We start from the raw sequence: 16,911 nt of genomic DNA, 5'->3' as shown, positions 1-16,911 counted from the left end.
GAAGCATCCCTCCCCTCAATTGCTACTGAATGTGAGTCGGGCTATCTATTTCTAGGGTTTAGGGGATGAATTCCTGAAGGTTTCTGCAAAATTAGGGTTTCAGTTCTTCAGAAAACGGTCAGATATTCGCGAATTTTTTATCAGCTAGATGGTGTCTTCACTCCTTTTCCATGGAGGGTCTCTTCTTTCCCTTCCATTTCGGTAAGTCGACTATAGATTGCCTAATATGGTGTTTTTTTAATTTTTTTTTACTATGCTTTGATTCGTAGAACTGGATGCTATTTCTGTGGTTTGATGTTTTTTTTGGGGTTTTTTTTCTATGCTATTCTTTGATCTGGATGTTTTTTTTTTTTTTTCATATGAATTCTCGATTTTAGATTTGGTCTTGGTTGGACTTGAATTTCTGGGTTTTTGTGTTCTAAGTTCAACTGCTTCATTCAAATTTCCGATTTTTTTCTTGGTTCAAATGTCCCTGAATTATTGTCTTTTTTTGGGGGGTTTTAAAACTGGAGTAATTACTAATCTTCAGGAGTTAAGCCCATTATTGGGGTCTAAGTTTTACAAAAAAATCACCAATTATCTCATTTTTTTGGTCAATAATTGGGACCTAAGGTTAGATTTATGGTAATTTAACTCACCTCTAACTCTAACTCAACTCAAGGTTGGCTATTCAAACTAATATATAAATTAATAATAAATTCTAGGAGTTATGAGTTAATACATTTTTGATTCAAATAAGGATAATCTAAAGAAAAGAGAAGAAACAGAACAGAAGAAAAAAAACTACAGGAAGAAAAAGAAAGAAAAAACAACTCTAATCAGGAAGAAATAGTTCGTGGCAGTGCCACTCCTAGCATATTTCCCTCTATTATTCTGGCTAGAGCTGCAGGAATAGTCCCTAATACACGAAGTTGTGCGTCTTGCATTGCACCTTAGGTTGCTAACCAGTCCGCAGCCCGGTTGCCTTCACGATATACGTGAACAATTTCCACCTTCCAGTGAGCTTCTTTGATCATATCACGACAGAAATTTATCAGGTGAGTGCATTCATTAGGTACCAACTCATTGCTTTTAAGAATCTGGACACAAGCCATGTTGTCCATCTGTATCAGAAGCTTAGGAATTCGTAGATTGCGAGCAAGTTCAAGTCCACGAACTAAAGCCTTCATCTCAGCTGAGAATGCTGAATAATGACCAAAATTTGCTGTTAAAGCAGACACAAATAGTCCTGTGTGGTCATGGAGGATGGCTCCCCCTCCTGCTGGCCCAGGGCACCCTTTAGCAGCCCCATCTGTGTTTAGAGCGTACCATCCAGCACTAGGGAACAACCAGTGCACATTAATTTCTTTCTTCAATAATCCATTTGAGTTGCTTGCTCCTGTGTTATCTTCGATTACTCTTCTAGTTTCATCATATCTTACTTGAATGAATGCTCCAACATCAACTGGCATTTCTTCTCGTCTGCCAAAGATTAGGTTGTTTCGCCATCTCCATATCCACCAGATTGCTATGCCAAAGTAGGTTGACCAAACAGGCTTGTCTGTGGCATCCTCGGGGCTAATGTTGTATACAATCCATTGCTTGAGAGGGAGCTGGAAGAAATGTGGCTCATGACTAGGACCACCAAGTCTATAAGTTAATACATAGTATTATTTCTCAATTTTTTTGGGTTTTTTTTTTGTTCATCTTTAGATTTGAGTTAATACTTGTTAATTTTCAGATTTTTTGTAAGATTAATAATTGAAATTGGTTGACTTTGTGATTTTGTATGATATTAATGATGCTAAATTTTATTGTTTTTGTGTTGATTTTGATCGGTTTGTTATGGTTGTTTGAATTTTTTTTGTTTTTTTATGTTTACTTTGTGATGTTTATACGTCAATCACACAAGGATAGCAAACTTTTTACATGATTCTAAATTGATTGAAAATAAAATGGTGTTCGGCCATTGTTTCGAATGAGGATGTTTTTTAAAGGGGTGACGTGCAGTGGGAAGTATGATAGATTGAGATTGTGTGTGTGGGTGTGTGTGTGTGTGTGTGGATGGAGAGGGGTGTAGGGGATGGGTGCGTATTGTTGAACAATCATATCTATAATGTGCATTAATCTGACTTCTTTCAATCAGTGGTAATTTTATCACAAACATCACGCTGGCTACATTTAATGAAGGATGCTAATAATGTGGTTCTTGTTATTCTTGTCGGTTAATAGGAGGCTTGATGAGTGGGTTATTGATTCGGTGTAGGTTGTTGTTGATGAAAAAGTAGAGGATAAGATATGTGTTTTGATGTGTTCATTGGATTATTTCCTTCTTCTAAAAGTCCTTTTGTCATATAAAAATTCTTTCTATAGAGAAATACCACATGCAAGAATGCAACTGTTTATTTTTTGACAAGTTCCTTATAGTGTTTAACAAGAAGTTTTGCCTTTTACGTACCCCTTCCTTTCCCCCTCTTTCTTCACCCTTCCAATTTTACATTTATCCTTGTTCTCTTTTCTCTCATAGGTTCTTCATCACATTCAATATGTGTTTCTGGGTGGGATCTATCTTCCTCCAAATTGTTCAGTGTTGACAGGGTTGACCATTGCTTCACATACATGGTATGCAGGCACGTTGTTGTATAGTCGGAAAAACCCTATTTGTTTTGGCATGCATGTTGGCCTTACCTACATGATTAATCCATCTGTCATATTAGTTTAGGGGTTACACCTTTATCGATATTCGATATCTGCCTTTGTCTTGATAAATGTCTGTTCTGTAGGTGTATCATGATCACCACCACTTGTGTGTTTTGTTGGGTTTATTTGTTTGATTGGATCTTGAGTTTACATGTTGTCTTTAACCTAGAGTATGAATATTTCAGTTTGTCATTATTTTCAGTTGTAACAGGGCTTCATGGGTTCATTTCCCATCTAGATTTTTTCGGGTATTCTTTTATAATCCCGAATACTTTCATTCAAGTGTTATTTGTATAAATTTCTGAAATTTTCAACCACTCTTTGCTTTATCAGTCTGAGATGAGGATTATATGTTACATGCTGATTGTAATAGTTACATCATGGGTGATATTTGTGGTTAGTGTTACTTTTTGCTACTTGATACTCAATTTTGAGTATTCATGGATAAAATATGTGATTTGCCTTTTTAACACGTATTATTTGAATTTCAAAAAGTGTTTCACATTCTAAATTATGTTGAGTGTTAATTAATTTTGAGTACTGAAATGTTTGTTTTACATGAACAGGGTCTAACCCCGACTCTGATTAAGGCTGGGTGCCATGGTTTGCTTAAAGAGAGAGCCTCTCTGGCAATGACCGAGTTTTGAAGAATGTGAATGGGTAATGGATCCTTCTCTCTTTAAGGCTACAAATCCTTTGGTCTCTTGGTTTGTAGTTTTGGCGAAGACGTGAGTTTTTGTAGGTCTCTAGAAATAGAAAAAGTTGGTTGTTAGATAGTATGAGCTTGAATAGCTACAATTTTGATGCTTGTGAACCAACATAATTCTTGTAAAATTCTGGTTATTTGGGATTATAGTAATGAACTTTTGAATAGCTAATAGGGTACGTAGCTATTACAATATACCTAAAAGAAGTATGAACATACTTCGTATTAGTTTGTGCTAACACTTAGATTTTGAGGCAATGTCTTTTCTTACTTAATAAGCATAATATTAATGGGTATCTTGATGCATCCCTTCCTTTGGGATTTCAATGCAAAGATGTCTTCAATTCTTGTCTCCTTAGTCTTGAGTTTGAAGCCACAATAAGCAAGAGTATTTGGTGATTCATGTTTTATATTGGCTGGTAGACGAGTTATCATGTTTACTTCTATGTTGTTCACTTGTTCTATCCTACCATTTATTTATCCCCCTTTTGAGTTTGTGGTCTCTTGAATTCAGGCAATAGGGAGAATGAGCACTAGATTTTTTTTAAGAACGTTCATTGTAGTTGTTGTGTGTTCATAGCTAAAGTTGAGTTTTTAGGGTGTGAAATAGGTATATGCCACAATGCTTCAGTAGCAATGCCAAGGAAATTGGTTATACAGAGCATAACAACTTTATATTGCATCCTTTGGATGAAAGGGGTCAATGCATGTGGCCCTATTGGGTAATGTTCTCCTATTGTCAGCTTTGTATTTCCTAATGATTGAAATTTGTATAAAATCCCCTCCCATGATGAAGTTTCAGTTTATACTTCATAGCATTCTTTATAAACATCATTTTCTCATGTATTTCTTCTGCAATATTGACTGTAAACGTGCTGCTTGCATCCTTGTTTTGCATATGATGTCAATATGAGAGAAGTTAATCAATTTCCGCAGTTGTTCAATTCAGATAACTTCTTGCAGAGTATTCCGGCGCTGTACTTGGAGTATTATCTACGGTTCTGTATGGGCATAGGGTTCATATCCGGAAGAAGGTAGCTCTAACCTTCTACTTGTACTCTGTCATCTTTATTAACATATGTTGTTTCCTTTAAGAAAGTCGATCAATTGGTAATATCCTCTTATTTGACTGACATGTTGACATCGTTATAAACTTCTTCTTTGTACACATATTTGCAGAGTTGATGGAATACCTCTGTTGAATTTGCGGAGTTATAAACTGGTTATTGCAGTTCATGAACTTGGTTGTGATTCTTTCACTGCAGTTCAGGCAGAAGAGATACTAATGTGCGTATTCTTGACCATGTCATCTCTTCTATCATTTCTTTATATGATATTCTTTTGGGGGGGGGGGGGGGGGGGGGGGGGGTTCTGGCAGATGTGGCATACCCATGGAGTAATGCATAGGGACATAATTCGGATTGTCGGTAACTTTTAAGAAGGGTATTACCACTGAGCTAGTATTATTTTCTTGTTTTCATTTTGTTCCTTGTACATTAGACTATTACACTAAAGGCATTGTGTTATTGATCTCTAATTACTGCCAAGGTTGTACTTAAAAAGGGTTTCATTGGCAGGTGAGAAATTTTCTGAGATAGTAGGCAGACTGCATGGCTCATGAAGTTCTAAAACGTCACTATGGTCCAGAGATCGATGTTTGGAGTGTTGGAGTTATTGTATATCTTGTTGTGTGGTGTTCCCCCCTTCTGGGCAGGTATGCACTAACTATTTCATTTGCTTCAGATTATGATGCCATGACACTCTTTGTTGCAAAACCCGAGTTTGTCTCAAACAATAAAATACTTGTAATGTTTGTGTTTCACTTTATGAGTTGAAATGCCATTATGGATTCCATTAGCCTTTCAACAAAACTAATTGTCACTAATTGTCACTAATGTGGACAAAAAACCTTTTCTTTGAACACTCCTTGCATACGTACTTTCGGTTGAGTACCCTTCTTACATATTGGGCACTGAAATGATGTCTTGTTATAAATTGTAATCAAATTAGCTTGGAGTTTCTCTACTGCAGCTTTGGAAAGCAAGCTGCAAAATGTTGTGGACAAAATGATTTATGAAAAAGGATATTAATCATAAATCACTTATGTCATTATCAGTAGCTACTTATCATTGTTCTCAATCATATATCCTATGGGTTTCTCCAAAAGTGACAAATGGTAGAAGTTATTTGAATTAGGATTTAAGAATCTCTTTTGGTTATATAGTGTTTAGATTTAAGAAACTCCGTCTGAACTTCCTTGGCCCCTTTTGCAGGCTGTGATCACAGTTGTGGCAGCTACACGTCTGAAAGGTTGCAAAACACTTGAGAAAGAAATAGATCCTCAAAATATAATCCTCGAGAGGATATAGAGGAGAGGTAAGAATTATAATTTATAATCCATATTCCATTGTCAGCGTAGATTCGTAGAAGGAGAATTCTAACATTGAATCAAGTGGTTGGGAAATAACGCACACAACTTATTACGGAGCTGATATGGTACATTGTGTCAGGTTACAGTTTAAAATCGATTCATTGTATCTCTAATTATACATCTTTGAGACTCTCACCATTCATAATTCTCATTAACTTTCACTAAGAATAGTAGCCTATTTAGTAGTTTTTTGTTAGAAAAGGAAGAATTGTAGTAATCTGTCTGATGTAGCTGTAACTAAGGAGTAACTGTATTTTCAATGCTAATAGATCTTTGTGTATAATTGTAGAGAAATGATTTACGTAGAAAGTCTTAGTGACGAGCTGTAGAGAAATAATTTACGTAGAAAGTGTTACTCTTATTTGACATTGCAGGGAAGTAACATTTCCTGGATTTGCGCTCCTCAAAAATGACTGAGCAATCTTGGACATCAGCTTATTATCTCGTGGTTTCATGTTTGAGGAATAGTCGTTTCAGAGCGTGAGCTTTTCATGACTGAGCAATCTTGGACATCTTAGAGATGCTCTTCCTAGAGTTGGCATCTTGTCATTTGTGTAATCAAATAATGTTGTATTAATAAATATTCAAAATTATTTCAGAAGTATTTTTATTGTATCATTGGTTTTGTTCGACATCGAAACTGCAGTTTAAACCTTATCTAACTAATGTTGTAAATATAATGATGGTTTTCAATATTGGATCTTCACCAACAGAAAGTACAAAAGAAATTATCACCAAGTTTCTGTTTGTGTCATCAGTCTGCATATATGCTGCAAGTCTGCAACAGTTCCATAATTATCTTATGTGGAAAGAGCGACACTTTTATTCTGAGTAAATCGAAATAGTTTATCTAATTTGTAATGAGCTTCTTGATACCCAATGTAAGCCAAAATAATTGACAAATCAGAAAGCAACCAACTAAATAAGCTCAGAGAAGCTCAAAAGCATTTACATAAGCAAATCAAAACCCCCAATTAACCTAAACAAAATAATCTAAAGTGCAGTTAAGGGGATGAGACACCAATGCAACAAGAAGATTTTTTATGGGTAAAGCTATCAATTGTTCAAGGGGCGAACCATAGCAAGGGAAAACCCAATAGGGGGATGCAATAACATTTGTTTAAGATTAGTTTTGTCTTTATCAGGGTCACATTGGACGATTGTCTTTATCAGGGTCCATTTAAAGATTAGTTTTGTCTTTATCAGGGTCACATTTAAGATTTGGGTATGCAATAACATTTGTTAGTAGAGCTTTCTCCGAATTAGGCTTAACCTGGCTCAAATCCAAATTAGGTGAAGTTTAATAGACTTTGAATAACCAAATATTGAAATTAGTATACATTTCAAATTACTATACCCTATTCAATTGGTTTTTTTTGGGGGGGGGGGGTGTTTGTGTGTGAAAACTATTCCCTATTTAATGTAGTTGTACCAGAAAGTTGAATTGAGTTGGGGTTTAATTTGAGATTAAGAGAAGCAATTATACATGATATTAGACCTAGTAAAACGGACCAAAATAACCTGACCATGATGTTTGAAATTGGATAACTCAATTCTGACTTCCTAACCACTCGAAAGCTAAAATTAATATATTTTCATAGTCCCTCATTCTTTCTATTTGTTAAAGTATTACACAATTTCCACAACTCCAAAGATCAAAGCTTCATATGATCATATATTCATATCTCATCAGTCCTTCCTCGATCTTTATACGCGCTAACCAATTTAGGTTTGGTTGCAAGTCGTTAAAGTGGGGTTTGGATCGAGAGAAGGGGTGTTAGTGCTCGCTATTTAAATGGTAGACAAAGGTACGTGTTCCTAACATTGGCGGAGCCAGAATTTTTAAATTGAGGTGTCGACATATTTGTAAAACAGTTATTTAGTCAGGAGTACTGAATCGGGGTGTCGACATATAAATATAATGTATAAACCTATTTTTATAAAATTGGATGGTCGGTCGCCCACCCTTGACACACCATGACTCCCGCTACTGGCCCACTAGTCCCCAAAGAACCCATCAACCAACCCTGCTAACGAGGTTAACGGTTAAGTCTCTATTCACCGGCACTAGACCTGATCAAATGGCGGGCCGGGCCGAGGCATTAAAAATCAACCCGCTATGCCGGACCGGGCCAAGAATCGGGTCAAAAAAAGTGCTCAAACCCGCTATTTCAGGCCTAAATTACCGGGCTTCAGGTTGGGTCAAATTTATAACTAAAAAGTGTAGTTTTATGTTTCCCAAACCCACCCAAAAAATTCTACCGGGCCGAAAAATTCTACCCAAACTCGCAAAATTTCGTGCCAGGCCGGCGGGCCGAGCTCATCTTGATCGGGTCTAACCGGCACCAACCCCATCGACTAGGCCGAGTTGATACTCTATAGTTTATCAAAGGACAGAGGCTACTGTCAGTCTGTCACATAAGACTATAAGAGAAATTGGACGATTGTTTTCAAACGTTTGTCAAATCCACAAAACAAAAATGTCTTTCGGTCTTTTACAACCCAATTGTTGACTAATATCGCACGTTCTTCGCATGTTTAGAGCATTATACATGGCATTTTTCAATCAAAAATCCTTAACACAAAGTAGTAGAGAGCACATCATTGTATGCCAGAGAAACAAGAATCAAATCATAACGTTGTACTGTATCATGGAATAAACTACAAGATTGAACAAAGGTCATTGGCAACAACTTCGCCATGAACAACCAAGTCTTATTCAGAAAAATACAAACCCAATAATTGAAATTATTCATTCTACTACCAATAAAGAATCATAATTTACTAACACTAAAAAAATATTAATCAAATAATTAAATGAATCAAAAATAAAAAGCAACCCTAAAACATACCAGAAAAATCACTATCTTCGGTACCTAAAAACCATACTGATCCTACAATTAACAACGAAAAGGCGGTCGGACAGGGGAAAGGGGGTTGTTGAGAAATACTTGTACCAGTTTAGTTTCCATGAGTTACAGCTTCCTGGTGACTTGGACAATGAACTTTCCAGCTTGTAGTAATCAGCCCAAAAGAGAGCACATGCAAAATAATTGATCTTCTAAAATAGAATATACTTTTTTCTTTCCCTTTTAAAATATTACCTATAATAAATTAGATAGTTACATGAAATTATACTTAATAGCCCATTAACACTAACATAATACTATATGCTTAACAAATAGGCTTTTATAAAAACTTGGGCATTATTTTTATGCTATATTCCTATAGAGTTAGGCTTGTGGATGAAATGGTATGGTGGTGTGGTAGTGGCTGTACCATTGGGATTAGATTGTACATATGTGTGTGTATTTGTTCTTTTTGTGCTGGTGTGTATCAATCAGTTCTCGCTATCTGATGAACCGTAGCCATAAGGGTTCTTGCTAGCCCAGTTCCATTGATCACGGCACATCTCATTGATCCCGAATTTGGCCCTGCAATTCCACAATGTCATTGTCAGATACCGTTAAGTGAGACTGACAGTTGATGAATTTAACTGAATTAGTTGGAGACTTACTTCCAATTTAGTTCTCGCTCTGCCTTTTCTGTTGAGGCATACACAATCTCTGCATCACCAGCCCGTCGCCCAGCCATTTCAAGAGGAATTGTCTGAGAAGATTAGTTAATTGATATTATTAGTCTACAATTAAAAACATGTCAGTTTATAATCAAGTTAAAGTGATTTTTATCTATGTTTCCCGCGAATAAACATGACCTTATATTAAAAACATATTCTCCGTATACAGGTAACCCTAAGTTACAATGAAAAAAAGGCTAGAGTGGTCTTTACCTTTCCGGATGCTTTCTCAAATGCTGCTACCATCTCCAAGACTGATGTACCCTTACCAGATCCCAAGTTGTAGACTTCACAGGCTGCAAATATATTTCCTTGTGTGTCAGCATTTACTAGATATATACACAAGTTTTTTGATAGATGAAATTGCAAGATAAATAAACACACTGATATAGAGATTCACTTTGGAGTTTTAGCGTGTACTAACCTATATTAGCATCAAATAGCTTCCTTAGTGCCGCTATGTGTCCATCAGCCAAATCAACTACGTGAATGTAGTCCCGGACCTGGATCGAAGACATCTCTTGTCAGAGAACATATATATATGGCAGTATATACTGAAGTAATCTGAAATTTATACAACTTCAGAAGCTTTTATACAAAGAAAGTAATCTTGCACCCATCACAAGAACATATGAATTAAATAGAACCATTTCTGGATATATAACTTACCCCAGTACCATCTTTAGTATTATAATCAGTTCCATACACCGTTAAATGAGGTCTTCTTCCAACAACAACTTGCTGCGCGTAAGGCATTAGGTTGTTTGGAACTCCACGTGGATCCTCACCAATACGCCCACTGGGGTGAGCACCCACTGGATTGAAGTATCTGAGAAGAATTATCTTCCATTCAGCATCAGAACGCTGAACATCACGGCATATTTCTTCAATAAATAGCTGAAACAAACAAGCAAACCAGAGATAAGTTTGAAGAACTGATCAAATTTCTGAAATTCGATATTGTATCTGTACTCTTAAACACACCTTAGTTCGTCCATATGGATTTGCTGCAGACAAGGGAAACTCCTCCGTGCACGGGACTTCTTTAGGCCAACCGTACACAGTTGCTGAAGATGAAAAGACTAGCTGAAATGTATAGAAAAAGAAAATTAACCAAGAATATTTATCATGAATTCATTATATGGTTTAGTTCCATACTGCTGGCCACAAGCAGGCATAAGAGATGAGTTAAGAAAAAAATCTCAGAGCTGAACCTGGTACATAAAAGGCATACTTCCCATAAGCCCATAAATTATGTCCAGATTCAGCCAAGCGAACATGAGATTTAGAAGAAGAAATATTGCATAAAAGATTCAGGAAAGGAGGAAAATTGTACCGTCTTGCATCCATTGGCAGACATGACTTCCAGTAAATTAACTGTACCAATGATGTTGTTATTGTAATAAAGCAATGGTTTTTGCACACTTTCACCAACTGCTTTCAGTCCAGCAAAGTGAATGACAGCGTCAAATCTGATACAAACAGGGCAAAGAAGGTTAAACAGACGAAAATTAAACAGGAGAAAAAACAGGAATGCAGCAAGCACAAGAAAAACTTGTATGAAAAACTAATAATGGCCTTACTTTGTTGAAGAAAAAAGCTTTTCAAGAGCTGATTTGTCCCGTAGGTCCACCTGAAGCAAGAAGTAAAACTCAAAATTAAGTAATTCTGTTGTGTGGAAAAAAGATTATGGACTACTTATGGAGAATAACATTCTGAAGAAAAGTTAACCGGGGAGCATAAGGAAGTGCAGTAAATAAATAAATTAAAGGCTTCATGACTAAGTGCAATGCAAGAAAGTAAAACATTATAGATTTAAATTACTGCAGTCAACGTATTTTGTTGGGAGGTTCACCTTTACTTCAGTTACCACTTACCAGTGATCCATTATACAACCAAAACTTAAAGAACATTAAATTGCACAAGTATATCACATGGACTCGTGGAGTGGTGATGAAACATTCGAACATAAAAAGGGTGCTCTTACTGCTCTATGATAAAGGTCCACCATCTATACCTAATTTCCTACATCACTCGCGTTCTTTATTTCCCGTCAAAAATCTGGGTGATGCCACTTTGACATGGATATGGACATTACACACTTTAATTCGACTGAAAATACTCAGATTTTAGAGGGCTAGTCCTAAAACCTGGACGGTTGGGTCGATGTTTCCATGTCTAACACCAGAGAAATTATGTTCTATCCTTGATTTTCCCATAAATCAGAGCAATTAACATTGTTGTATACATATTGCTAATTGACTATAACAAATACAAAGTGCATACAAATAAAAACTACTCTGTAATACACAAGCAAAATCACATTAGTGCGTATACATTTTAGTATTTCACTTCCAAGAATATCTATTTTCCTAAAATTAGAATGCAAAATGGTAAATTTCATAGAGTTAAAAAAGAGGTCTCCCCACTCGACCGCCGTATCATGATTCCTCGTGGTAACGGTGCACCCATGCTTTTACAAGATTAAAACTTACCATTAATTTCTCAAAAACTGTAACATTAAATTGTATGGAGTAGTTTTTATTCAATTTTACTCCATTATGAGAAAAATTACTAGTCAAAGTTTAATCTCGGCCATAGGGGTTACTGTGCGTTACAAAATAATCATGGTAACAAACTGACAACCAAATAAAGGAAGGAGCACTGCGAGTACAAGGTCTACGACTACAATTATACAACTATACAAGTCTACGACCTTTAAAATTTCTAAGGTGACAACCAAGTAAAGCTAAATGCCAACCTAAGAATCTTCTAATGCACAGAAACTAAATAAAATTAAAATAAAAGAAATTAAAATAAACAAGTCAGCGTGACTAAAATAGTAAAATACATTATACAACTCGCATTTGATTACTCTAGCCGTAAAATATAATCACAAACCATTACAAAAAGAAGCTTTTCTCCAATAATATACTAACAGCATTTTCACAACTCCAAATGCAATGGAACAATTTTATTCCTCCTACCAAAAAAAGTACTCCGTAAAGCCAATTTGTTACAACCAAAAAAGCATACAACAAACTGAGAACGTGAATACAATGATTATACTCACAAGTCACGACTCACAAGATATCACATGCTAAACTTCACCAAATTAAAATAAAAGGTAAATTAAATTCAACCTCCAAAAAAAAACAAAAAAAAAAAACGAAATTAACCCGAAACATCGCCTTGAAAATTCCACGTCTATGAAACGAGGTTTAAAAAATTAAATTAGATTAAAATAAAATAAAATTCAAGAGTTCATACGATCCACCGACTCATCGATAAACCGAAAATAAAATCAAAATTAATGAAAATTCAAGATTATTACGCGCACGCCGAAAGCAATTCGAATTAGAAATAAAATTAAAATTGGAAAGATTGAGAACCTGGTGGAAGGAGAGATTAGAGGAGAAGTCGGCGGCGAGTTCCTTAACACGGTGAATAGCGATTTCCGACGAGTTATCAAGATTATCAATGACGACGACTTTGTAACCGCCGAGCAAAAGCTGAAGAACGGTGTGACTTCCAATGTAACCGGCACCACCAGTAACAAGAATGTTCTTCTCCATTGATTGATAACAGTGGATTTCTAGAAAATTAGAAAGATCGAAAGAGTTGCAGTTGAGTGAATTGCAGAGAGAGAGAGGGGGGGAACTAGAGAGAGAAAATAGGTGGTTGAGAGGTGTAAGAGAGGGAGAAGGAAGAGTATATATAAGAGAACATTCCCGCAAGGGCGCAGCCTATTGTGTTTGTGTTGGACTTATATTGTGATTGTTGATGCGGTGATGCCTGGTGGGATTTGGAATCCCAATGGTTTAAAGGTTGGTAAAAACGGAAATTGGAAATTCTTGTTGTGTAGAGATACTTGCTGTTTTATTAGGGTTTTTTATTTTTTTTTATTTTTTTTTTATTTTTATTTTTATTTTTATTTTACATCTAATTAAGCTTATTTTATCCATATTGAGGCCCTGTTCGGCAAAAGTAGCGGTAGCGGGTAGCGGGTAGCGGTTCAGTAGCGGGTAACGGTTGGAGTAGCGGGTAGCGGTCAATAGTAGCGGGTAACGGTTAGCTGTCAAAGGTAGCGGGTAACTGATATGAGTGTTCGGTAAAAGTAGCGGTTGATATTATAAAATAAAATAAAAGGTGAAATATTATTTAAAACTTTATTATAAATTTGTCAAACGCTACCCGCTACCTTAAACGCTACTAATTTTAACGTTTGATAAAAGCTACTCAACCGCTACCTCTACCGCTAACCGCTACCTAAATCGCTACCTCGCCAAACACTTACAAATTTTACAAGTAGCGTCTTGACTCGGTCAAAACGCTACCCGCTACCTCAAAAGCTACCGCCGAACACGCCCTGAGTCGAGTTGAGTTTTGACTGGTAGAGTCTTACCGCGGAGTAACAAATATAAATTGAACAAATTCTATTTACGTTTAACTCCTGGGAGAGTCTGGATCCTCTATAATCAATGGCTCATATTAGTGGAAAGGGGAAATCAGTAGGTAGATATTAATGAGAAAAAATAAGGGGGATTTTAGAAAGTTAATATATGACTATATGAGTCATTGATTTTTCATACAATGATCGATATTGCTCAAACTCTACCTTGTAGAGTTATTTTAGAACGTTTTGAGGGACGTGTCCTCGTCCTTTTAATCTTCTACTCCCTATGTCCCTTAATACTTGCACCGTTTTGACTTTTTGCACTATTCACATAATTCACTTTGACCCTATTTATTTTATTTATGGTATATGAAAATAAATTTTAGTATATAATATATTGTTAGCTTCATTTTAATATATATTTTCAAAATATTAATATTTTTATAAATTTCTATAACATGTAGTTAAAGATATTAGTGGTCAAAGTTGTGCATTGACAAGCGTGTCCAGTCAAAACGGTGCGAGTATTAAGACACAGAGGGAATATTTCTATATATGTATTTTTTTTTAAAAAAAAATACTACTTATTGGGCTATTTACAATTTTTTTTGGTGAAGCCAACTACATGATGATTTGGATGTATTATAAATTTTAATGTTCGATCTCTATTCTATAAGGAGCTCCTGAGATCATTTTAGTAATTGACTTTTTGGTGTCCCCTATAGAATAGTCCATAATACCCTCGGTTACTTCACAATTTAATTAATTAATGTTCTTATTTATTACAAAATTTAAATTACTACTATATTAATTATAAAATGCATTAAAGAAAAGACAAGAGGGAGTGTTTAAGTTCAAATCCACTTTCTCATAATTACATTGAATTGTTTAAAGAAATAGTGTGTATGTTCTACACAAAACTCTATTATATAAGGAAACGATTGAGACAACGTAAATAGTGATTACCTATTTTACCCTTTACTGAAATAGAAAAATAAAAATAAATTAAACACAAAAAATATTTTATATTACAATATAAAAGGGAATCGATTTAAAAGGTATTTACTAAAATCACAAAATATTAAAACTACGAAAAGGTATCAAGGAAAGGGGTAAAAAGAAATCACCAAATATTAAAACTAAGAAAAAAGAGCAATGAAAGGGGTAAAAAGCAATTAAACCAAATAAACTAGTTTCATGCCCGTGCGATGCACGGTTTCTATTTTAGTTTAAAAGTGATTATTTTATAGTTTCTTCAAATATATGACCAAAAGAGTACCAAAATTTTTACGAACATGACTTTTGCGTCATTATCGAAATTGGTTTTTCATTTTGTTATGCATGTTTTTTGTTGTTTTGTAGAGTTTCACTATTTTCCTAAAATAATTAGGTAAAATGAAAGAAGAAAGTATTAAAGTGTTACTTGTTTTATCTATTGTATAGAGTTTACAGTCTCTTGAGATAAATACTTGAACATAAATAAGAAGAAATGATTTATTACTCTCACTAATAAGTACATAAAATACAATGATACACTACTTGATATGTGTTGGAACTTGAGTGTTAAACTAAAAGAGCAAGACCAATCTTAACATGAACCAAATTTAATAAGTGTATACAAAATTAACCCTTCGTATTTTCACCACATTTCTATGGAGTACTAAACAAAAACCACTAACTGTTAAATTTTGACCGCAATTATGCGAAGTACTAAACAAAGACCACTAAATCCTTAATATTTTGCCCGTCATTGATATGGAGTACTAAACAAATACCCTTCAAACTGGAGAGTAAGAGGGACCGATTTGTACGGAATATTCGTTATTCCATATATATTGACATTCATCTTGTCCCTTCCATCATTTATCTTCATTAAAATGTTCATTCCAACCTGAAAGGAAACACGAATTTAAAGAAGTCAAATAAAAAAAATTCAATAGTTCAAAGAGATAGTGAGTTGCAGAGAGTAGAGGTTGAAAACAGGGATATAGATATAAAAATAATGCGGTAGGATAGTATTGAGTTTGGTTCAACTTCCATAAGAGAATAGTAGATTGCCATTACAAAAAAAAAAAAACAAAAAAAAAACCCAACTATTTTATACTGATCAGATTTACCATCAATAACTCAAAGGAAAAGTTATAATAATTTTACAATGTTCCTTTTAATTTAAGGTCTATAAATGACCCTATATTTTTCGAGTCATATTTGCATTTTGGGTTTTAAATATTGCCATTGAGCTTTAACCACAGGAAGACCAAAACTAAAATAATGTACCTATCATAGTTGTAATTCCTGGTGAACTTCGAAGAATCGGAAGAAACATCACAAACATGTAATGAGGCATAAACGTAGGTAAAATATATGAAGCTATTATTATAATATAAACAAAGGGGGAAAGTACATTATCAATGAGCCATCTTAGCACAAAATTCCAACGAAATGCTTTTCTAAAGGAATTTAATTTCTTGAAGGTCTTTTATTTTACATTAAGAAAATCTAAAGAACTTGAGAAGGGAACAATTGGTAAAATATGGCATTAATAGTGTAATTTACTCACAGACAACATCCAAAACATCACATAGAAGTTCCTTTAAAAAAAAGTTGTTGGTTTTCCTAGTCTGTTGTATGTATCATGTATGTGCCAAAAGCATCTTTACTACAATTCTACAAATTAAAGTACTCCGTACTGGATTACGTATTAAGAAAACCTTATGTTCTTTAATTTTTTTTGCCAAGTGATCCGCAAAATTTGTGTCGTTTCTACTACAAAGTTTCGATTTTGTTGGATCTACCGTGTCGTCGTTAGATACTTTCGATTAGTTTAGAAAACGATGTTTACTAAAACAGAATCGATGGTAAAGAAAGTAATGAATTGGCAAATCCACTGTTGAACAAAACCCAGAAACAAAACCCTCTTACCCCATATGAATTTCCACCAGAAACATGAGGATTACTTCAGGAAGATAATTTTATATTCTCCAATACATGAATTCAAAGAAACAAATACAAAGAACTTGTATTTTAAAAATATCAAAATTAACTGAAATAAAAAATGGAAAAGAAAATTCAAGAAAACCTTATGTTTTTCTCCTTGCCAATATAAGTCATTTACCTGAAAC

General features: G+C 34.8%; 1 protein-coding gene and 1 long non-coding RNA gene across 10 annotated transcripts; one reads left to right on the top strand and one right to left on the bottom strand.

The window, feature by feature from the left end:
* Window positions 1-59: 59 nt before the first annotated feature.
* LOC110786400 (uncharacterized) lies at window positions 60-6,448 on the top strand. 9 transcript variants are annotated; one of them, XR_008923040.1, is made up of 8 exons: window positions 64-201; window positions 2,507-2,601; window positions 3,246-3,339; window positions 4,349-4,419; window positions 4,565-4,672; window positions 4,963-5,099; window positions 5,659-5,761; window positions 6,191-6,448. It is a non-coding gene; the product is annotated as an uncharacterized lncRNA (long non-coding RNA). The 9 variants fall into 9 exon arrangements; XR_008923038.1 differs by having other exon boundaries at window positions 4,335-4,419; XR_008923039.1 differs by having other exon boundaries at window positions 4,322-4,419.
* Window positions 6,449-8,869: 2,421 nt separating this feature from the next.
* Window positions 8,870-13,244, bottom strand: LOC110786401 (UDP-glucose 4-epimerase GEPI48). Its single transcript, XM_021990953.2, has 9 exons — window positions 12,786-13,244; window positions 10,977-11,026; window positions 10,730-10,865; window positions 10,378-10,479; window positions 10,063-10,290; window positions 9,818-9,896; window positions 9,607-9,689; window positions 9,334-9,425; window positions 8,870-9,250 (listed from the first exon to the last, which is right to left on the bottom strand). Exons 1-9 carry the CDS (start codon window positions 12,966-12,968, stop codon window positions 9,157-9,159), a joined length of 1,047 nt encoding a protein of 348 aa, XP_021846645.1. The 5' UTR covers window positions 12,969-13,244; the 3' UTR covers window positions 8,870-9,156.
* Window positions 13,245-16,911: the final 3,667 nt, after the last annotated feature.

This window comes from Spinacia oleracea, chromosome 6, assembly GCF_020520425.1.
Source record: "Spinacia oleracea cultivar Varoflay chromosome 6, BTI_SOV_V1, whole genome shotgun sequence".
Lineage (NCBI taxonomy): Eukaryota > Viridiplantae > Streptophyta > Magnoliopsida > Caryophyllales > Amaranthaceae > Spinacia > Spinacia oleracea.
The sequence above is the reverse complement of the archived record's forward strand: the minus strand, read 5'-3'. Positions and strand labels throughout refer to the sequence as shown.

Excerpts from the sequence above, each read along its gene's own strand:
- LOC110786401 (XM_021990953.2), bottom strand. The coding sequence starts at position 12,968 with ATGGAGAAGAACATTCTTGTTACTGGTGGTGCCGGTTACATTGGAAGT. Across the intron at positions 11,027-12,785 it reads CTAATCTCTCCTTCCACCAG|GTGGACCTACGGGACAAATC; the intron begins GTTCTCAATCTT and ends TTCTTGCTTCAG. Across the intron at positions 10,480-10,729 it reads CTGCCAATGGATGCAAGACG|CTAGTCTTTTCATCTTCAGC; the intron begins GTACAATTTTCC and ends TATACATTTCAG.